Source organism: Patagioenas fasciata, chromosome Z (genome assembly GCF_037038585.1).
Source record: "Patagioenas fasciata isolate bPatFas1 chromosome Z, bPatFas1.hap1, whole genome shotgun sequence".
In the NCBI taxonomy this organism is placed as follows: Eukaryota; Metazoa; Chordata; class Aves; order Columbiformes; family Columbidae; genus Patagioenas; species Patagioenas fasciata.
In genome coordinates, this window is record NC_092560.1 from 20,503,103 (window position 1) to 20,526,717 (window position 23,615).

General features: G+C 41.3%; 1 protein-coding gene across 1 annotated transcript in view; it reads left to right on the top strand.

The window, feature by feature from the left end:
* FREM1 (FRAS1 related extracellular matrix 1) overlaps window positions 1-23,615 on the top strand; it is a 77,460-nt gene that overhangs the window by 48,873 nt on the left and 4,972 nt on the right. Inside the window, exons 25-36 of the mRNA XM_065860582.2 lie at window positions 2,229-2,643; window positions 4,008-4,209; window positions 4,646-4,790; window positions 7,030-7,159; window positions 8,632-8,704; window positions 11,362-11,511; window positions 13,200-13,438; window positions 14,112-14,159; window positions 14,464-14,646; window positions 14,919-15,044; window positions 15,745-15,860; window positions 23,240-23,325. Of these exons, the coding sequence (XP_065716654.1) occupies window positions 2,229-2,643; window positions 4,008-4,209; window positions 4,646-4,790; window positions 7,030-7,159; window positions 8,632-8,704; window positions 11,362-11,511; window positions 13,200-13,438; window positions 14,112-14,159; window positions 14,464-14,646; window positions 14,919-15,044; window positions 15,745-15,860; window positions 23,240-23,325 (1,913 nt within the window). The remainder of the gene's footprint in view (window positions 1-2,228; window positions 2,644-4,007; window positions 4,210-4,645; window positions 4,791-7,029; window positions 7,160-8,631; window positions 8,705-11,361; window positions 11,512-13,199; window positions 13,439-14,111; window positions 14,160-14,463; window positions 14,647-14,918; window positions 15,045-15,744; window positions 15,861-23,239; window positions 23,326-23,615) is intronic.

The following is a 23,615-nucleotide window of genomic DNA, read 5'->3' on the forward strand; positions in this document are numbered from 1 at the left end:
CTCTGCAGCCTTGGGCACCTTTATCTTTCTTTTCTTCGCAAAAGAAAAATTAACTGTAAAGTGTAATCAAATCTTTAGTATATCTGAAGAAATATTACTGCTTGGGAGAGAACTACAGGAGACTATGCTGCTATTAACAGAAATTTCCACCACAGAGTATGAGTTTTGCGGATCTGACCCTTTGATAAATACATGGCATGGCCATCTATGTTTCTAAAATTGCCCTAGCAACCTGTATAGTTCTGTTTAATATCTCCCACAGAATCTTAGTATTTCAGTGAAACCTTACTTGAGCTTTGTAGAGAAATATAAATCATTTCACAGAATCACAGAATGTTAGGGATTGGAAGGGACCTCGAAAGATCAGCCAGTCCAATCGCCCTGCTGGAGCAGGAACACCCAGATGAGGTTACACAGGAATGTGTCCAGGTGGGTTCTGAATGTCTCCAGAGTAGGAGGCTCCACAACTCCCCTGGGCAACCTGTTCCAGTGTTCTGTCACCCTCACTGAGAAGATGTTTCTTCTCATATCTAAGTGGAACTTCCTGTGTTCCAGTTTGTACCCACTGCCCCTTGTCCTATCATTGGTTGTCACCGAGAAGAGCCTGGCTTCATCCTCGTGACACTCACCCTTTATATATTTGTAAACATTAATGAGGTCACCCCTCAGTCTCCTCTTCTCCAAACTAAAGAGACCCAGCTCCCACAGCTTTTCCTCATAAGGGAGATGCTCCACTCCCTTAATCATCTTTGTTGCCCTACGCTGGACCCTCTCCAGCAGTTCCCTGTCCTTCTTGAACTGAGGGGCCCAGAACTGGACACAATATTCCAGATGTGGTCTCACCAGGGCAGAGTAGAGGGGAAGGAGAACCTCTCTCGACCTACTAACCACGCGTTCTCTAATACACTCCAGGATGCCACTGACCTTCTTGGCCACAAGGGCACAGTTCTGGCTCATGGTCATCCTGCTGTCCACAGGAGCCCCAGGTCCCTTTCCCCTACACTGCTCTCTAATAGGTTGTTCCCCAGCTTATACTGGAACCTGGGGTTGTTCCAGTCCAGATGCAAGTATCTACACTTGCCCTTGTTATATTTCATTAAATTTTTCCCCACCCAGCTCTCCAGCCTGTCTAAGTCTCGCTGGATGGCAGCACAGCCTCCTGATGTGTCAGCCACTCCTTCCAGCTTGGTGTCATCAGCAAACTTGCTGACGGTGCACTCTGTTCCCTCATCCAAGCCATTGATTAATATATTGAATAGTACTGGTCCAAGTACCGACCCTTGAGGCACTCCACGAGACACAGGCCTTCAACTAGAGTCTGCCCCATTGACCACAACTTTCTGGCTTCTTTCCTTCAGCCAGTTCACAGTCCACCTCACTACCCAATCGTCCAGACCACACTTCCTCAGTTTAGCTGTAAGGATGCTGTGGGAGACTCTGTCAAATGCTTTACTGAAATCAAGACAGACCACATCCACTGCTTTGCCATCGTCCATCCACCTCTTTATGTCCTCATAAAATTTCCTCTGATTATACTGAAATTTACGGATACAGTTAGTGTCTAAACAAACCCATAAATTGCAAGGAGGATGGTTCTTTTTCCAGATTGCTTTGTTAGATACTTTTGGGGCTATTTGGTACCAAAGGCTTGTAACAGTAAACAGAAAAAACAAACAAACAAACAAACAAAGAAACTCCAAATCCAAAACAAAACAAAACCATCCAGGCAGACCACATTCTTTACACACCTCTTTCTGTAAGCTGTACACAAGCTAGCACTTCCACTGACAGTTGCCACTACCAGGTAACCAAGTGAAGATCTTCTTGAGAATGTGTACAAACTGGTATGCCAGAGTGTGCAATAAGGCCCTCAGCCAGCCCATCATTTCAGATCTTCTCTATCTTGTATCTGAGCCAGAAGATTAGATCGTCTCTGTTACAACTGCTGAGACTGATCAGCACATCCTCAAAGCTATCCCTCCACCATCTACTCAGGTTCCTACAGACACATTGTAACTCTTGCCATCTGTAACTCAGCCGTCTGTTTTCATGTTTTTAAAATATATATCCACCCCATCCCTAGTCTGGGTTTGAGCTGAAACTAGCTCTAGTACTTTTGCAGTGTCAGCACAGGCAAGTTCTGTAGTAAAGGTGTGTGCTATCGTTTCATTTCAGTACATGGTGAATCAAGAACACATGCTGAAGACTACCTTGCCTCTCTTTGCCAGATTCATCATCAGCAATGGACTGAGGACTAAGCATGGGTCATTCATGATCTCCTTGGAAGCAGTCGACCAAGATTTGCCCACACTATCTAGGAACACAGGGTTAAGATTAGTGGAAGGCACAACAGCTTTCCTTTCTCCTGATGTCCTGCAACTTTCAGACCCAGACACTGCTAAAGAAAACCTTACCTTCCTCCTGGCTCAGCTGCCCCAGTATGGTCATCTCTATTATCGAGGAGCTATGCTACTGCAGTACAATTTCACCCAGCAAGATGTGGACAACAGGGATGTCGCATACAAGCACGGTGGCGGTGATTCCCAAACTGACAGATTTACATTTGTTGCAACTGATAGGACTAATCAAGGCTTCATCATGAATGGGAGGGTGCAGAGCGAGCCAGTGGCATTCACCATTCAGGCAAGTGTGACCACAGGCCTACTTAAAAAACATATATAGCACGAAAAGGTGGAAAATATAGCAATTTTGATAAGAACTGGTGCTTGCTACAGTATATGATATAACTGAGGTATTTATCAGCTAAAATGTTTGCTTTCTGTGTTCCATGAATAATTAACCTGGAGAATTAACTACTTGCCACAATGCATTACTCAGGCAAAGAATTTTAGAGAGTGCAAACAGACAGACTGCATTTAAGAGAAGAAAGACATCTTGCTAACATAAACAGTAATATTAATAATATAACATTTTTAATAACAACATATTAATAACATATTAAGAATAACTAACATAAACAGTAATATTATTAATAATATAAGCACGCATACACTTACACTTAATAAAATATTTTACATAGAAATCTCAAACCTGAAGTTGAGCCCAGCAACTGAGAGGAATGAACTTCTTCCTGCTCAGCTTTCGCACTTGGTACCTGACCCACTGATCTGCATGTGAGGGATACCAGGATGACTGTTTATTTTTATGTCGCAGGAATCTTGAATTACAGCCACTTTGCTCCCACAACTGGATAGCCTGTTTTCCTTCTGGGAGTCTTTGCAAAATGTCTGCTCTGATTCTTCCTTCCTTTACTAGGATTTTTCTGTTGGCTTCCCATTTCCTTCATTTTCAAGTTCTTCCCACTGTGTCATAGGCTCAGATACCTTTGCTATGACTTCTAGAACGTTTCTGTACAGCAAAGCAGACCTGGTTGCATTGTATGTCAAAATTCTGTATTTCAAAACACTGATACTAACTAAGAGGCTCCTAACTTCTCCTGATGACAAAGTTTGAGGTTATATGATGAGCAAGGAGTGCCACTTCAACCGAAGATGAGATACAGAAAGAGCAACAATTGTTGCTGTGCGCTTGAAGACTCATCAGAAGTTGTGAAAGGTGGCACAGATTTGAGGAGACATATTTGCCACATCTATGACTGTGATTATCATAATCCTTAGGTTTCTGTACTTGTTATTGTGAAATAGAGGTGAGAATACTTTTCAGGAGTTTTCATTTACTATGAACAAAGTAACATCAAAAAGAAGAAGGGCTAGGGGGATTGTGGGACATCTGGGCAGAGGCACACAGAATTTGCATTTCCCACCCCAGGGTGTGCTGTATCTGCCTGTATGCAGCAAGTGACTTGGCAATCTGGGCTGGAAATTCTCATGAGAAGTAGTGCTTAACTGGAGATGAGACTTTTGGAGCAGACTGAGAGTCAAAGTAGCTATTACCACCCCAAGCAGGCTACTGTGCTTTTAGCGAAGGTAGGACAGAGAATATCCTGATGCTGTAAAATGACTATACATTTGTTAACTTTGATTTAGGTGGATCGTTTGGACAAAATAGCACCCAAAATTATTCATCTCCGTTGCTTTTCTGATGTGGAAGTGCTGAAGAGTGGCAATTATGGGATCTATATTACTGCCAGGTCCCTGAAGGCATCTGACCCCAATACAGAAGATGACAAAATAATGTTTAGGATTTTACGAGGTCCTCAGTATGGCTACCTGGAAAATATAACAACAGGTGTTGTCTTCCATAATTTCTGTATTTTGGGACATACCAGACCAGATTGCAAACCCTACCCTGTTCATGTTTGCTTGACAGAGGAAAAAATTTCTTTGCAAATTTTACACTAAAACTAGAGTCTGTTGTTCATCATGAATGCTACAAGAGTTTGAGAAGATTGATAATAGCTGTTGTGAGAAACTATTTTTTGTGTCAAAAAAAAAAAAAAAAGATGAATACTGAACTTGGCCATTTGATAAACACGTCACTTGTGAATAAATTGGCTGGAGCTTATAAAAGCTGGAATGTTGCTGTTTAGCTGTAAAACCAGGTTTCTAAGCATTCAGATTTTCTAAATGTTCAGCAAGAAGAAAACTTGAAAACAGTCTATATGAGCTATGTGATTCTTATTGAAAGGCTTTTGATTCACCTAAATGTTTTTCTTCTTTCCTAGGTGGATTTATTCAGGAGTGGTTTAGCCAAAAGGATCTAAACAGCAAAATCATACTTTATGTCATCAATCCATCGCAGGAAGTGAATTCCGACAACATCGAGTTTCAAGTCACAGATGCCAGGGGCAACTCCGCGGTGCCCCAAAGGTAGCCCCAACTCCGGCTGGTGTGTGCTGCAGGGCACTGTGTACACCCACCCTGGGCCAAATGAACCCGTACTCCATACTGGACCCGAGGCCATGTAGCTGTGACTCAATTTGCCATTTATTTTGTTGAAGAGAAGGTTTCCGTCCCTCAGGGAGGTGCAATAGAAGTGGCTAGCTCCAGGTCAGTCTGGGCCACAGTTTCCAAGGGCCTGTGAGGCCTCACAGCAAAATATACAGGGAGTTCAATCTAAGTGGGAGTTGTGCACTTGGAGACCTGAGATGCTGGGTGCTGAGGGACAGGACTGTTACTTCACATGCGCAGTCCTGCAGCTGGAGGTCACTCTTGCCCCGTGCTGACAGCAAGGCTCTTTACAAGACTGAGATCATGATGGAGGGATGCTCTCAAGCAGTAAAAGCTCTGAGAGCCATACTTCTGCAAAAGAGCACTGAAAGAAGGTGGAGGGTATACAGCATCTTCTTTGTCATCCACTGCCAAAATTTATACTAGGCATGTTATCAAAATTTCCTTCTGACATATGATAAGCCTAATGTACAAAAATCAGAGACATATGGACTGTGCTTTGATGATAGAGGCCAAAAGTAGGAATAGCTTTAAAGCAGGGGCAACATTTCTCTTTATTTCTGAAAGTACGGCTAGATGTTCAACCAATTGATTTTATAAGAAGCAACTGTGAAAAATAACTAATGCTGTTTCCCTGGGCTAAACTGGGTACTCATAAACCAGGACTCATGGTGAGGGAAACGGAGCTTAGAGCTGGATCCTAGGGCCAGGCTCCTCCACAGGCACTTCCCTGCACGCTGTAGAGAGGACAGGGACTGGGCAGTCAGCATTTTCGCCATTACATGGTGTGACAAAAGATGTCCCCATACACAAACACATCTGAACACAGCCAGCCTGAGCACGTTCCAGCTGCACTGTGCTGGACCACAGCTGCACTGGTATTAAAAACACCATTAAACACCGCGATTCCTTGTGGGAAAGTGGGGCTGCTTATGTATAAATAGCAATGCATAACATAGATTTACCAAGAGAGCAAACAGAAAACACTTTTTGAATGGAAAAGGAATTTCAGAGAAGTAGAATTTAACTGTTAGCTGAATTGAACCTCAGAGTGAAGGGGAATTTGGCTTTTAAGCAAAAAATAGTATTTTTAATATTGGATTTAAATGGTTGTGAGAGGGTTTGTTTGTTTGTTTGTTTGTTTGTTTTTTACAATTTATAACCTAATTGCCACTGGTTCAAAATACAAGTTTGATTTGCATGTTGATATTATTGAAACTGAAACCCAGCTTTTATTTGAATGCTGCTGGGCTAGATTTGGTGCGTGCATCTTCTTTAGTAAAAAGAAAGCAAGTCAGCTTCTAAATGGGTTACCCACACCATGAGAATCAGAGGATATAGGAGGACAGGAGGAAACTTCCACTGGTATTAGCGTTAATCAACCCAGAAAGGTCTAGAAGTCTGTTTTAGAAAAATTCAAGTTATTTCGTACATAGCACAGCTAATTTTCTATCTTTCAGCTCTGTTTTATTCCTCTCTGACTCTCACTAATTTTTATCACAGCTTTCAAAAAGGTGGGATCTCTATTTTCTACACTGTGCAGCATGCAATTCTCAGAGTTTCCATCACATTCCCTATAAACAATTTTAAAATCCAGTGTACAAGACGCCTGGACTCAGCCATTTCCATGGCTGCAGAGTGAAGTACATAGAGTATTAAAATAGGGGGAGTGGTGAGGACACTTGCACAGAGGTGGTGGAGTCCTGGAGCATGCTCTATATTCTAGAGAAGGAGAGTGAGAGGATAGATGAACAATGTTGGGAAAAAAGGAGGATATTGCAGAGAAAATACTGAGAGTAAAACAAAACTACAGGCATATAGGGACCCTGGAAGAAAGAGTGATCACCTTATTTGGTCTTTTGGGCAAACTTTGCTCTTCTCAAAGTTGCTGCAAGAACCCTTCGGGTTCTGTAAAAAGGTTGCAGCTTGTTTGGGGTGGACCAGAGATGGACAGGAAGATTTATTAACTGCTTCTCCTTCTTCCTAATCAGCCAAATCACACAGATACATTGATTTGGAAAGAAAAACTCAGTATGTGTATTGGCTAAATCAGCAGTCAGGAGAGAAATGGGTCCTTGTGGACCCCTGGAGCAGCAGGGGGCAGGGGCAGCAGGGAAGGGGCCTTTGCTTCACACCAGCTTCCTCTCCTCTCCCGCAGGCTTGAGCTACAGTGGTCTCGCATTGAAATGCAACAGACTGAGTACGAGGTGTGTGAGAGCGCGGGAGTGGTGTCTTTGAAAATCGCCAGGGCAGGACACTCAGCGCAGTCTGCCTTCATCGCAGTGAAGGTAAAGCTAAAACCCAAGCTCCTAACCGGAAATTTCATAATATTAAGTAGTGAAGCCCATTAACTTATTCCTCAGACTGAAAAGGTATTTCAGTAATCAACACAGAGGCCATGCAAGTTTACTTACTGGGACATTGTCTTTGCTAGTAGAGATGAATGAAAGATTTCTAATAAAGCTTTCTGATTTTAAGTAAAAATTCTGTAATGCTTTGGAGCTGTATTTCAGTTTTGATGACTTTCTGTGACAGAGCAGGAAGTTTCCTCTGTCACTGTGCTTAGAAGCCGATTTTCCAGGATTTGCCACTTTTAAATCCAAGCTTTGAGCAACGTGAGGCATTGGGACTTCTCATTTCTCTGCTCAGGCTGGAGGAGCCTGGGAGCTGTGGGAGCTTCAACTCCACAGTCATGGCAGTGTCCCACATATATCCCCCCATTGCCACCAGCCTAGGAAATAGCCCAAAGAACCTCCCATATCTTCAGTAACAGCCTCTGTCTTATGTCAGAAAAATTTGACTGAAAGGTGCAGGTTGTAATTTTGTAAAACAGGTTTTGTGTAACTTGCCTTCACAAATTTTATCTTTCCTCCTAAAATGGAAATTTGATGATTTTACCAGCTTCTCTTGCTAAAAAGATACTAAAAGTTTCCCTCACAGTTTCTCAGGATTTTAGCACTATTTGGAAACATAGTTTTGGTATTTTTTTCCATCGGAGTCAGTGGGAATTTTGCTATTGACTTAATCAGGAGCCATTCTATCCTACCCTTCGCAGATGCCAGGGACTCTACTCTGGTTGTCACATGGCTAAAAAGACTAGTTAAATTGATCCCAGCATCAAGAACACAATGTGGAAGCTGGTGTCCTCTGGCAGTCTCCTCTGAAAATTCAGGGAGTTGCTGGAGTCCCCATACTTACATACGTAGGGACCCATGTTTACCCCAACAAGTCTTTGGAGCTCACAGTTCTGCATGCAGTTGCTTCTCCTAAGACCTCACAAAGCACTAAATGTGCAAACATGGCCAGGCTGCTGCTGCTCTTCCATGGTGCCGTGACATGCCTGTCCAGGAGCCAGGTGTGACATGGCAAACAGCAGTGTTGTCTGACGCTGTCAAGCAGTAACTTCAGAGGGGATGAGGCAAAATTTTAAGATGAGCAAATTTTTTTTATTATGAGATTTATACTGTGAGCAAAGAGAGAATGATAATTGCACATCACAAGGTTTATTCTTTAGGGCTTTTTTTTTTTCTTTTTTTTCTTTATTTCTTTTTTTGTTTGTTTTGTTTTTTGTTTTTGTGGGGTTTTTTTGTTTGTTTGTTTTTTTGTTTTTGTTTTTGTTTTCAATCTAAGCACATGTGTGGGTTGACATATCTTTTTGAGGCTCCATGGGGAGGCACAGAGTAGCTTCAGCACATAGCGGAATGCAGCAATTTGGTGAAAAATGTCACAGCATGGCATTTGCTGTTTGATTTCTTCTCAGGTCAATGAAATATCAGCTACGCTGGGAAAGGACTTTACAGTGACTTCCTCCAAGCTTGTTCAGTTTGATCCAGGTATGAACCAGTGCACTGGATATTTTTAAAATTAATTCACTGAAAGTGTAAACTCTCATTTTGGAGAGTGAAAGCTATTACGTATCTGTAGCTAGAGGAGCTGAACAGGATTAAAGACACTTGTGCTAATTTTCTGGAACTGCAGTGAGCTTCCTTTGTGAATTAGTACCCTTATTACTTAGAGCGAGGTGGCGTACAGTCCCTTTACATCAGTCAAAATATCAAAAGTGCTGAAATGTTGTCCACTAATCTCCTCATGGCTGAGCCAGGGAGGATTCACCATGAGCTGAGCTGTGAGAAACTCTAAAGATTTAAAGATCTGACCAGGACATTGGTCAAATTTAGACAAAACTGAGTACAGCTTAAGTTATGCAAGGTATGTAAGACCAGAAAGGTGCAAAAGAACCTGAAAATTGTCAGGCTTCATCTCTGCTTGCACTGCTGTCTGACCTTGGCTGAGGCTGTAAGTAGCAAGAAATTACAATAATTGTATTATCAAAAGAAGTTTGATTTTTATTTTCCTCATGGAAAGTCAATATTAAAAATGAATACAAATGTGAAGATACTGAAAAAAGCTTCCTCTGTTCTGCACAATTTATTATTATGCTTTGGGTATCTCCCTGGCTCTAGTGAAAAAGCAGTCCAGGTGAAAGTTTCATGATTTACCATTCAGAAATTCAGCTTCACCTGGAAAAAATGGTTTTGCCGATGTAAATAGCTTATGTAGGAACGAAAACCCCTTTGCTACCATAATCACTTCATTTGCATATACACATCTGAGTTTTTTTGAAATGCATCCTAGTGGCATAGTCCAGAATTTGAGTTTAGAAAACGAGGTCTGCACAGGCCTTTCACAATGCTGCCTGCAATGCCAGCAGAGGTTATCCCAAGCCTGCCAGCAGTACGATTTCCAAGGCATAAAGTCACAGTCACTACAGATGAGACAAAATACATCATCTGTGAAAGGCTGAAATAAATACTATGTATTTGATGGCAAAAATTAGTCTAAGTGCTTACCTGCATTTGAAAAAACACACATGGGGAATATAGTAAGTCAGCTCCAGACACAGCTTGAGGGTTTTTACTTCAAGACTTTAAAGCTTTTTATTTTGAAAAAAAAGGCAGTGCGTATTGCAGAGATTATGTAGCACTGCATCTCATAGATTAACTCATGTATATCCCAGCTTTGCTTGGCTATCTCATAGGAAAACTTGTAGCTTTAAGTCTAGTTAGAGTTACAAATGTGATTATTTTGGAAATGTGCCACTACAGCCCATCTTGAAAAACACAATTTGTATGTAAAGGCGTAGAATGAGCAACTGCAACTGATGAGCAGAAAGGTGGAAATCTGCCCTAATTTCCAGTGGTTCTGGAACATAAATGAAATATCTGAAAATAACAAGCCACATTCTTAGACCCTTTATCTAGAATTAGATTTTGTTGTTGTTGTTTTAAATTAGAAGATGGATGAAGGGTTTCAGAGATAAGTGTAAAAGTTCCTTCATACTGTGCTGCGCAGGATTCCAGCTCTTTTTCCTCTAATATACTACGCAGTCAAGCTTACCAGCCTCTGGGCTGAAATGGCTAGAGATTGTTATGAAGAAATTTTTAGTGCACGACACTTTACTAGAATTTTCCTTTTTTGCTGGTCTGTACAAATTTTCTAAGCAAAGGACTATTTGGAATTACTGTTATTGTCTTTCTGAATATGGTGGTAAGCCACATGAAAATTAACTGTGAACATGGACAAGAGAGGTGCACGCTGTTCCCCTTTTTTGGCCAGCTTCTCAGTTTTTAAAACAAACCTCAACTCTGTTGATTGATTGGACAGATTGGTACACTATACTGCAATCAATAAATGTTAATGTAAAGAAGCAGAAGAAGACCCTACCCAAGTTATATATGTCTGTTTGTAGTGACAGCTTCTCTTGGCTAAAGGATTCATATTGGAATGGAGCAAAGAAATAGAGGTTATGTGAACTGTCACAAGGATGTGATTTGACAATGTTGTACATGTATCTTTGATATGCATTTTGGATGTTAGCACTGACTTTCTGATTCAGAAACACTTCCAAAGATGTTTTGTTGACAGTAGTGTGTACGTTAAGATCTGTTTCTGTCCTGTTGCCTCTAACTTTTCCTCAGTAAATTTTGTAGCCTTTCAGGTAATAGCCAGCTTAGTCCTCTATCTTGGAATGATCTTTTCTCATTCTCACAATGCACACCATATGTTACCCAGAAAAGGCAAACAACCAAATAAAAATTTTGTCACTAAGTATAAAATCTGCCTAAAAGTTTGTATTAGAATCTATTAAATAACTGTTCTATCTTTAAAATCAAGCTTTCAAGATAAAAAGCATATGATACTCTTTTCTCTTGAAAACTGCAAGGAAATCCTAAATCTATGCATAGCAGTGTCATTTCCTACATTTACAGAAGCTTTTTGTTACAGTTGAACTGAATCACCATTGCCAAGGAACAAATTCAAATTTATGTTATTTGAGAGAACAGCAGGAGTCCAAGCAGTTGGTAGGAGCACAATAGCATATACCAGCTACTCCATTCTAGGTGCAGACATGTTAATTAATATATTTCTTCGACACCTTGATTGAGTGAAATGGCACTTAAAGAATAATTAAAATGTTTATTTATTTTAGGAATGTCAACCAAGACATGGAATATAGCAATTACCTATGATGAATTAGAGGAAGATGATGAAGTCTTTGAAGTAGTTCTGAACTCCCCTGTGAATGCTGTTCTTGGCACCCAGACAAAAGCTGTAGTGAGAATTTTGGACTCAAAAGGAGGTAGTGTCTTTTGATCTTCATCATTAAGAAGGTGGGACAATCTTGGCTGAGAAGCTACTTATTTTTAACCACAAGTTGTTCTTAATGCTCAAATTCAGATCAAAATGCTTAATTTCGCTTTAGAGAAAACATGCTTGACAGTTGCAGACCCTTTATTCTCTCACACAATCATATTCATCCTCTTAGGAAACACAGCATGGAGAAAGCAACAAGTACAAAATGAGAAAAGCACAAGGAAAGAAACCATTTTGTGTAACAATACGAATGCAGTTCTCATTTATTAAAGTTATGAAAAAATGTTTTGTAGGTTCATTAGATTATTTTTTCCCAGGTATTGTACAATAGCTGTTACACACCTCTGAAAAAGTTTCATTTTCCTCTCAAAAAAGAAACCTGACCACTAAACCCACCTCTTAGAAATGCATTTTCTAAAGCTTAACACAGTCCACAACATTACAGCACACAGCAGTCATAATTACAGAGTTTAGGCAATTATGTCTTCATTATTACTGTGTTCTTCAGTGATCAAATGTGGTATGCCTAAAATCACTCCAAAAAAGAAGCAACTATAGGAAAATACAAATAACTAACAAAGAAGCTGAGTCCTCTGAAAGCTCAAGAGTGTTTTTTCTTCTGGTGCTTAGTGAAACAGTAGTTAAATACTGCGTTGCAATGAATTAGGCTTAATTTTACAAAAATTCCTTTTAACATTTCAGATCTGTTTAACATTCATAATGTAAATCAGGAGTTAATTTACACAACTAGTTTGCAGGAACAACAGTGTCCTAGATTTCTGAAGAGATGGAAATGATGGAAGTATCAACAACATTAGTTAGATACCTGCCTATCCATGACCAAAAAAACAGCACTACAAACCCCAATCTATGTATGAAAACAGATATTTTCAGCAGATGCTTGACCAAAATTCTGATTTGTGGGTAAACAGTTGTATAAAAACAAGACCCCACCTGGAGTCCTGCATCCAGCTCTGGAGCCCTCAGTACAGGAAAGACACGGACCTGTTGGAGAGGGGCCAGAGGAGCCACAAAAATGACCAGATGGCTGGAACACCTCACCTCTGAGGACAGGCTGAGGGAGAGAGCTGGGGTTGTTCAGTGTGGAGATGAGAAGGCTCTGGGGAGACCTTATTGTGGCCTTTTAGTACCTAAAGGGGGCTTGTAAGAAACATGGGGACAGGCTTTTTAGCAGGGCCTGTAACAATAGGACAGGGAGTAATGGTTTTAAACAAGAAGAGGAGAGATTCAGGCTAGACACGAGGAAGACATTTTTTACAATGAGGGTGGTGAAACAATGGCACAGGTGGCCCAGAGAGGTGGTAGATGCCCCATCCCTGGAGACTTTCAAGACCAGGCAGGAAGGGGCTCTGAGCAACCTGATCTAGTTGAAGATGTCCCTGCTCACTGCAGGGGGTTGGACTAGATGACCTTTGAAGGTCCCTTCCAGCCCAAACTATTCCATGATTCTATGACTGTATACAGGTAGTAGATGCAGTCATAGGCATAGCAATCCCTACAAATGAGCATGACTAAACAAACAGCAAATCAACCACATGAAGTGAAAGAATGGTCCAACTTTTAATGACAAGCTGTTTATGTGCCCATGTCAACATGACCAGTTATCTGTTCATGCAGTCAGAACTGACCATCTGCCATTTTTAATGCTTTCAGGTCAGTGCAGCTATTCCCATCCTTCTGGCCAAAGGAAGCATGACTTCTCGGTGAGAGGCACACTGCTTCCAGTTTCCTCAGGCTCCTCATCACCTCCCAGGCCTGGCACTGCTCCCTTGGAAGGGATCCCACGGCCTCCTTCCAAAGGGATGAGGGAGCATGGAGGGGACCCGCGGCAGGAACACAGCTTAACGAATCAGTCAAGAACCAGCCTGAGAGTGATTGGAAATGGCAGAATAGTAAGATACTTCTGTAGTGCAGTGATGGACTGATTTGGGAATTAATTGGGATTTGATATCTTCATTTAGTTGTCATATTTGTGTAGGGATCCTGACCATACAGTAACCATTAACTACCTGAGTTTGCTTTGATTCAGGCCTAAGAGATATTTAAAAGTACTTGGGGGGGGCGGGAAGTTTTTTAAAAAGGAAGATCCATTTATGCAAGAGAGGAGGAAGAACAGATTTTGGGGAAGAAACATGCATCAAGCAACTTCAGCAAAGGTCTAAATTATAGGTTAGCTAGAAGAAAGAAGTCACTTGAGTCAGGCTGATGTATAGAAGCTGTGCATCTGCTCCACAAGTTGTAAAGCTGAAAATACTGTTAGCTTAAACGGGGAACAGTTACTTAAAACTTTCCCATTGCTTTTCCTGCTTAAGCTACATTGATTTAACTAGGTGGTTTAGTAACATTCTGCTATTGTGGTCTTATGAATTAATGGAATCTGTTTGTTTATATACTTGTAATGTGTTATTTTTAATGGCTGTTTTCAGAGGTGATCAGTTTCAGTTGTGAAGGAGATATGTTCTGCGTGATTTGTAACCTAAATCTTGTGCTGAATTTTGCATAAGTCTTTTTGTTTCTATAATGCATGAATATGCCCACCTCATTCTGCTGTTCTACTTTTCTTAGGTTCATCCTTCATCTATATTTGGAAATGGAACCGATGTGGTTTTCAAAGTAAGAGTAATGCTCAGGGCATGTCTGTGATTTCTTTCTGATTTTTTTCTTTGCATTGTTAATATTTTGTTATGACCAATACTTTATTTTTCAATGTTTTTGTTTGTTTGTACTTGGTGTCACTTCCTCTTGATTTACAACAATATGGGGTTTTTTTGTTGTTTGTTTGGTTTTTTTTTTTTGTGGTGGTTGTTGTTGTGGTTTTTTTTTTTTTGGTGCAGTTAATATTTAAGAGTTGCTGGTATGTGCTAACCCCCTCTTTTCCCTCTCCTATTCTGCCTGTGTGTGATAACGTGAAACAAAGTATCACGGGATGGTATCACTCAAAATAGAGGATGACTCCTCATCAACTAAAGCAAATAAGAAGGCTCAAGTGTCAGTAATTAACCAAGCACAACCACAGATAAATGTTGTCTCCTCTAGGAAGACAGAAATCCCACAAGCTGATAAGGCAGAAGTGGCATCTGAACCAAGCTCAAGACATCAGGTATGAAACCTTTTGTTTCATAGGCATTTTCACCATCTGTTTTCAGTCATGCTGCTTTCCAAAATGATTTAACACCTCTGAGGTCTGCAGCCTAACTCTTCCCACTCCAACACTGAGCTTAACCAATACACAGATAAATCAACAAGTCAGCCCTTGAAGAGCTTTCATGTAGTGAAGTTTTCACATAAGACCTGCTTAATCTGTTTCATGTAGCTTGTTTGTTTTGTGTAATTATTTTCCTTCAAATGTTCAAATGACATTTCTCTTTCCAGGACTTTAACTCTTTTCCAAAGGCCTGTACACCAGATTTAAAGGGGCTGTTGCACTACGAAGAAAGCACTCAAAAGTTATTTCAGTGTGATGGGATAATATGGCAATTGTGGAATCTCCAAAGCAAGGTAAAAGTGTCACCATGAGTATGGATCTAAGTTAGAGCATGGAGTCTGTGATGAATGACACTTAAGCAAAGGGCGTTCCTGTAACAACCATTGACTTGTACAGGGAATACAAGAGTTGTCCAGAGTCAAGTTTGCTGTCACCAGGAAAAAGGATTCCCAGAGACAAGATGAGGGCTTCATTGCTGGGGTTGCCTTTCCTCTCTGTCACTCGCAGGTGCTCCTGCATGAACAATGGTGTTTTCATGCTTCTGGGGATGTGTGCATGAGACAGTGAATGAAGCCTGTGAGACAATGAGTGGCAGTTAGTAAAATTAACCCACTTAGGTATTCTGTAAACATAGAACCCCTGCATGACATAAGATATCATGCGGAATTTTGTTGCACTGCATTCCCTACAGAGACTGCAGGAGCCAAAAACGGTTTCCACACTAACATGGTCTCTTAAGAGGGTTTTTGAAACAGGAACCTTGTGCAACCTTTAAAGCTGCTCGTTATAGGTTGTAGGGTCCTCTGGTGGGCATTTATTTCTTTACATATTTTAAACAATGCTGTAGTTTTTTTGATACATACCAATGACCATGTTCAATTTAGTTCTGGGTGGGCCATAGGCAGCACCTCCAACCTTCAGTCTGGTTACTAGTGCAGAGACCTAGATCACTGTAAGCAGGAGTCTGTTTTGCCTTTTCCTCTTTAATTTTAGGAGGAAAGCACGAAGAAATGTCCCTCCGGATGGAGTCACCACGAGGGCAGCTGCTACTTCCTGGTAGTGAATCACAAAGTCACGTGGAACACTGCTGCTCGGGCTTGCAGAGAACAGTAAGAGATTTCTCCAACTGAATGAATGTGTTCGCTGTGGACTGCTGTTGCCCTGAGCTGGATGCTGCTCTTAAGGCCCAGTTTATTCAAATAAACCCCACTTTGGTGGTACTGCACAGCTCCTCAAAAAAAATAGAACAAGCCCTGGGATTCAGACAGAGAGTAGGATAGAAATATTATGTTTCATAATGTTTCAGGTGGTGATGCTATCTTATTTACAACATGAATTCCCAAAGATGTCCACTTGCAGTGAGGATGCTTTTCCAATGAGAGAGTTTGTTTGAAAGAAGATAAACAGAGCAAAGACTCTTTCACCCCCTGTGACCTACCACTTCCTTGGCTCTACCTTCACTTGATGTAGTGACAGTACAATGTTGCCTGCGTCTGTGTACCTCGCCATATTCTTCTGAAGATGCAACTCTTCAGATTCTGTAACTACTTGAAAACTTTAACATTTGATTTAACAGTAAATTTCTGACTTTTAAGGACAAATAAAAGCTAATAAATATAATATCAAACTAGGAGATGAATAGAAGTTCCACCAGTCTTGCTCTTTGGAGGCCTGCATTGTGATTTTGGTTTTAGGAGTGATAGCTTAGGACTGGTAGAAGTGCTAGCCATGGTAACATAGAGCTTTCCCTGGGATCATACATGTTCTGTACTCTGTGTTGAATTGTGAGCACCATGTTAAAGACTGAACTGAGCAATAGGAGGGGCTTTAACAGACCTCTCCATTACTCCATGAAATGAAAATTGAAAAAGGAAAGAGTTGGAGATGAAAGAAACAGAATATATTCCATAAGTAGTTGAAGGACATGCAGGAAACATAAAACATGGACAAGCATGCATTACAAACCTTGATTCATTCCTTCTGGTTATGCCAGATTATGTCTTGGTAACACACAAAAGGAATGTTTTGGTTCTAATACCTCCCAGCTGATTGAAGTTAGTCTTTACTAAAATATAAATGTTGCCTGATTTGTGGGCTCACCACAAACTTCAGATTGTTAATTGGTTTACTTAAAATTTCAGTTCCCACAATGGTTTTCTACCACTTGCTTTTATTTTGTTACTTATCCAAACAAAGCTGTAAGTTGCGAATATTATTATTATTTTTTTCCTGAAGGCTTCAACATTCAGTTGATCCCTTGGGAAGGTATGTCACCCTGCTGGGAGGTATTCCTCATTTTGTGAGAGTTTGCTTCTGGTAACCCATATTATTTGCAGGTGGTAACTTCTTGCTGAAGACTGTAGTGTACAATGTAGCTGTTAAACTGAATAACAGTGAATTAACAACAGAGTTAAACACCTACACAAAAAGTCAAGGCGTATCGATGAATCTACAAGCAAATCCTAGAGCAGTGATGATGTAATTAATGTCAGACTACCACAGATTAAGGAAGCTTTATCCTGGTAAATGGAGTACTCCTGGCCTCTATCTGAAATAAATTTACAAAAGTATAACCTCAGGCACACACTTTTTAAGTGGTACAAGAAGATAACTATTTTTTTTTTTAATTTATTCTGCTCAGCTTTCCCCCAGCAACCACCAGCACCACCGATTGTGGTATTTCTGTTATTAATAAGTCTACTGTTGAGATTTAAATGGCTGATATTTCCAATAAGAAAACAAAATCAGCATGGTGGTCAATCCTTTATTTTTTTTTTATTAGATCAGACAAACGTTAGACATTAAATGAAAATATTAGAGTTGACTTTCAGTAAATCAGACAATTTCACTGAAAAAAGAATAATTTTATTACTACAAAAATGGCATTATTTTAAACTTCTATTCAATTTTCTTGCCAAACTTTTTCTGTTATACAGAACAAGAAAAAAGCACAAGCATTTTTAAAGTTGTTTCAGTAACAGTCTCCAACTAACCAACCTCCTAGCCTCTTAGAGAAAACACTGTTATCCTCTGATTATGGACTAGAGACTAAGCTGTACAAAAAATAAATGGACAGGCTGCAGAGGGTCCAAGGAAAGGCCACAAAGATGATCAAAGGACTGGGAAGCCTGTCATAGGAGGAAAGTCTGAGAGAACTGGGCTTGTTCAGCCTTGAGAAAAGAAGGCATAGGGGAGATCTCATCACCATGTTGCAGTATTTAAAGGGTGGCTACAAAAAAGTTGGAGACTCCCTTTTTACAAAGAGACATATGGGAAAGACAGAGGGGTGATGGGTGCAAGTTACTCCAGGGGAGATTCAGATTGGACATAAGATGGAAATTTCTCCCACTGAGAACAACCAGCCATTGGAATAATTTCCCCAGGGAAGTGGTGGATTCCCCAGCATTGGACCCTTTTAGGATTCAGCTGGACAGGGTGCTGGGCCTCATCTAGACTGTGCCTTTGCCAAGAAAGGTTGGACCACATGACCCTTGAGGTTCCTTCAAACCTGGTATTCTATGATTTCATGATTTTATGATTCTATTCCATCAAAGTAATGATATCAATTTATTGCAGAAGTAATTGTTGTATGGACATAACTATATGTACAAGAGCTTCCAAAGAGCTATGACATACATTGCATCCATTTGTTGCAAGTGACATACTAATCTTTCCTTCAGTTTCTACATTCAGGGACAGAAGTCGACATTAAAATGAACTTGTCTTGATGAAAGTTGCTGTATGCCATGGTGATAGTGTGCGTGGAAAAAACCTCAGCTAATTCCTGTGAAAGTCTTGTACCATTTCTAAGCCTTCTCCAACACACTGGAGAGAAAGTTCTTTTAAGAAATCATTTCCCTAGCTTTGTTTTTTATGTATGAAGTGGCCCTTGGCAACATAAAGAGAAGCATCTGGAGGATGTTATGGCTGAGTGATCCCACAGCAGCCTGATTTAGCAACAATTTTGGTGATTTATGTTACAGTTCTTGTTTATCCCATAGGAACATTTCCTCCCCAAGGGTCAGTGCAGCAGGGCTCACTCACATGTGAGATGGTTTCACTGCTGCCACGGAAGGAACTCTACACTGGACAAACAGAATCCACAGTTGCATCTCTTGCTTTGTTAGTCAGGTTATACCTTCATCTTCTTGAGGTTGAACATTTAATTAGAGCTTAAATATGGCCAGATTTCAGGTCCTTTAGTGCCAGCTTTGTAAGGCAAGGGTCATTATTTTGTTTGCTGCTTGTGTATTAGCAGCATGTGGCCTCAGTCCTTGGGAATCCCAGGCAGAATCACACCTAAAATAACAGTTTAGATCCCTCATGATGATTCAGTGTTGCTTAGTGCAAAGCAGGATAGACCCTGTTGCCCTTCTCTCCTAATGCTTGTGTTTGTTCTGTAAGTGATTGGTTTAACATATTATTGCTAGTGATTCCGGTGTAGGATTCAGGTACCCAGAGTTATTTTAAAGACCCAGTGTATCTTGTCTGACTTCCAGTTGCCACTCAGTAAATGCAAGGCTCCTGTAAGCTCTGCATTGTATCTGCCAGCCCTATCTGAATGTTTTTAATACTGCGACGCATTGTAAGCAACATTAGACACCTATTTCAGGGCACCAGGATTACTCCCTATGTGACCAGACTAAAGCCTGGGATAAGAAAAGTGTCTCAGTTGCTACTTCTCCTTCACCATCAGTACAGGACATGGATTTACTACAGCAGTTCAAATTAAATGTCCTCACACTTATATGGAGAAAAGATTAGATAATGTTATAGTTATTGCAATGCTTTCCTTTCGTAGTGCTGAAGTCTCTCACTGGTACTTGGACTGAAATAAAAGTCTGAAACTGTTATTGCTCAGACTACCCCTGTATGTCATAAATGATATAGCAGTTACTGATACACATTGATGCCTTTTGTCTTCACATTTTCTAAAATAATTGAAACAACAGGAGTAAGTTACGCTTACTCAAAATAAATGGCTTAGTTCCAGGGCTTTGATTGTCCTTAAGCAGAAGCCAGATAAAATGCTCTGTTTTAGTTCTTGCTCGGCTAGCAGTGATACACCAGAGCCTGATGCCCAAATCTCCTCTTAGGCCCAAGTTTGGTCGGTGACCAACCACAGTCACTGTGAGGAGGAATGGCACCATGCTGCTGAATCAGTTACCTTGGGAGGACAACCTGAATTAACTGAGCTTGCTTTCCTGGACCTTTTGTCTGAGGAAGAAGATGGACTACAAAACTGTCCAAGAGCCTCTGCCAGTCAGCTTTTGTCAGCTTTGTTCCTGGTTCACTGCAAACTCCGTGTCTAGGAGATGGGCTCAGAGGCATGGAAGCAGGTCACCGTGGGGACATACAGGCACCAATACCATGCATGAAACTTTTACTCTGATGAGACGCACAGTCAAAGTCTCTGCTCGGAGCTTCACTGTTTGAAGTTTTGGGAGCCTGTACCATGAACGGGTACACAATCCTGACTCCTACCAACCAGTTGCTAATCACTGTGCTGGGACAGTCTGACATTTGTAAAGTCATGATGAGTGTTTCTGAGGCCATCCTACCACACCTCTACCTGAGGAGAGTGTACACAGATGTCAATGAGATTGTTTACACTTTGTTCTCTGGTGATCCTGAACTTGGGACCCCTTGATAGGACCTACATTACTGCGTGGTACTTGTCTAGGGCAGCCGTGATCACACAGCCTGTGCAGGCTAACACTCAGCTGTCCTGCAGACCTTGGCAGATCTACCATGCAAAGTAGAGCAGAGGGTAAATCCCCTGCTGCTTTGGTTGTGTCACGGAGGCACCCCGAGGCTAATTTAAGGGACAACAGGGTCCAAAACAACTTTTATTAAACCGGTGAGAAACAGGGTTTTAGCACTCCAAAAGTGACTTAAATATAGGTTCGGGTATCAGTTGAGGAAAATTATTAAGGGGCAGCAACTAGTACAACAGGCGGTCCACAGAGTGCATGCACGTGGCTTCACCCAAAACAATGCCGGAACCACCCCCGAGTCCCAGAGGAGTACACACTTGCCTGAACACGGTGCGGGATTATTCTTAAAGAGATAAAGGTAAAGCGTACGCTCGCGATTCCGCGAGAGTAAATTTATAATACACTCGCAATTCTGCGAGGGTTAATTTACTTACACGTGCGAATGTGCACGGAATACTACACGTGCTTATGTGGAAACACTGGAGGAAAATACACTCGCGATTGTGCGAGGATAAATGTATAATATACTCGCAATTGTGCGAGGAAATAAAGTTACACTCGCGATTGTGCGAGGAAATAATTTAAAGTACACGTGCAAATGTGCACGGAATAAAGTTACACTCGCGATTGTGCGAGGAAATAATTTTATACGTGCTTGTATTAAGCACGGGAAGTTACACGTGCATATGTGCATGGAGAGGATAAATATACTCGCAATCCTGCGAGGGGTTTTGCTCACACTCGTGGCGGCAAGGCAAGCGGGGTCTCCATCCCGGGGAGTGGGGTTCTCAGCAGCAGCATCTTCCTCGTGCTCCGAGAGACCGGCGACAATGGGCCCAGTCTCGACGAGAGTCCCATTTTTATACTGGCTGATCAGACCTGACTGTAGGCATTCTAGAAGCTTCTCTGCACCCCCACACTGTGTGTGGGGCGCCCCTGAAGCCTCCAAACATCCCCCACACTGGTCACAGGTGCCCAGCGGCTCACTGGCGCCTCGGCAATCCCTTCTCCTAATGGCCCTGGCCAGGGTGCTCTGGGCCAAACAAAAGAAGCTGTCAGCCTCAAGTAGCAGAGAGAAGGAGATGTGCCTACTCCCTCCATATTGAAGGAGGGGGCGGGGAGAGAGGGGGGTTTGCATTCTGCCACAGGTTGTCTGCTGGGATAATGGAGAAAGCCTTTGCAGTAGAAGCATCCCATCAGCATTACAATGAATTTGTTTCATACCATGACTCTCTGTGCCCAGATTAAGAAATGATCCAGATTTTGTGCAATAGGGACTGTGCAGAATATTGTGGGCTACTACTTTGAATTCCTCCTGATGTAAAATTTGCCTTCTTCCCTATCTTGTGTGGTGTTATGATATGGCATCCACGGGATCAGTACTGTTAGAAGAGATATAAGGCAACAAACAGGATTGGAGCTTCAGGCATGGTTCTCTAACTGGGAAGCAGGCCTGGTGATAGGCTTGCATCCCAAGATCCATCTCCATGGTCTCCAAGCCTGCCATGCCACTCTTGAGATCTGGTTGTTGTCCCAGCTCTTAAAGAAGATAGTTTTACCTCCTTTGGAACTATACTGTTCTTCTGTGTCCATTATCTGGCAACAGACATTAAATTAGGAAAATACTCATTATGCCGTTGATTTATTCTGCTGATAGAAAAGATTTTGGCTCTCTTCAAACATGTTTTGATGAGCAGTGTTGTTTACTTGCACCTTACCAAGCATCACCCAGGATGTTCCTGGAGGCTGAAGGGGCTGGCATCACTGTTTGACTGAGTGGCAGTCAAAAATATGAGACAACAGAAATGACAGATGCTCAGCATCACAGGGAGGCAACAGCAGGTATGACAAATAAAAAGGTGACATCAAGGCTGGCAAAAAAGATGGATAAGTAGGAAAGTAGAGCCACTGATGGCTGACAGTTCTGGCAAATGTAAAGGGTGCTATTTGTCTGTTAATGCTTCAGGATTTAGCCTATCTGCAAATGGCTTAAAAGCAGCCTGCTGGTGCTTGCATGCTTGGTACTAGCTGGAAGACATCACAACGGCAAGGCCACTCAGTGGCTAGGGTTTGAAAGTCCTCCTTTAGGGCTCGTATACTTCAATCACAAACACAGAGCAGAGCTTATGCATTGGCTTTATTCTGAAATAGTCTGGTCAATACACCCCACAATTGCTCTCTGATCTGAACTAAATGTGTATTCCTCGTAGGCAACCCAACATTAACTCTCAGAACCACACTAGCACTCTAAGCCAGACCCCTTAACGACATACATTTGGTTCTGTTTTGAAATACAGAGGAGATTTCAACTGTGTTATCCAAACCTTTAGTACTACTAGAACATGATTTCAAAAAGATACAGTCTGCTTTACCACCAAATGAGTAAACCTGTGTCTTTCAGTGGCTTGGATTTTAGTGTAGGCAGATGTTTATTTTAAAGAAAATAATGTATCAGTGAGGGTATCAATGGTTTAAAACACAGTTTGTGAGTATGAGGTACACCTTTCCTGTATATGTTTCTTTTAGTTGCCCATCTGATTTAATTTTTCTGTTAGAAAAATCAGACTAGGACTTTGGTTTCTCTCCAAGTGATCCAGAATTTTAAGACTTCATCCATGCAACTATTCTTTTATGCCAGTAAGTAGCATTTTTTCTATGAAACATTATTTATAGACTTTGTACTAAAATCACTACCTGTTGTTGATAAGTCAATGGGAAATGTCAGTCACTCTGTGGAATGCTAATTACTTTGTCTGTCTCCTTGAGCCTAGATACCTGGGGAGTCTAGCAAGTGTGGCTAATGAGCAACACATGCAGTGGCTGTGGGACTTCAGTGGGAGGAAGCCCTTTTGGATAGGCAAGTACATCAGCTGCCTGTACACTCTGAGAATTACAGTTCCTGCTAACCTTGGAAAGCAGGAACTGCACAGCAGTTTCAACCCAGTTTTTAAATGTTGCATTGTCCTCAACTTCCTGCTGCTTTTATCATTTCAAAGCAAGGCATAAACTGAAAGCCATAATTTACCCAACTAATTTTATAAGTCTTTATCCAAAATAAGAGTTTATCGTGTTGCCTATTGCTGGGTTGTTTCTGCCTTGACACCTTTCCTATTTTAATACTGGCTGGTAAAATAACTTCTGGTGGCA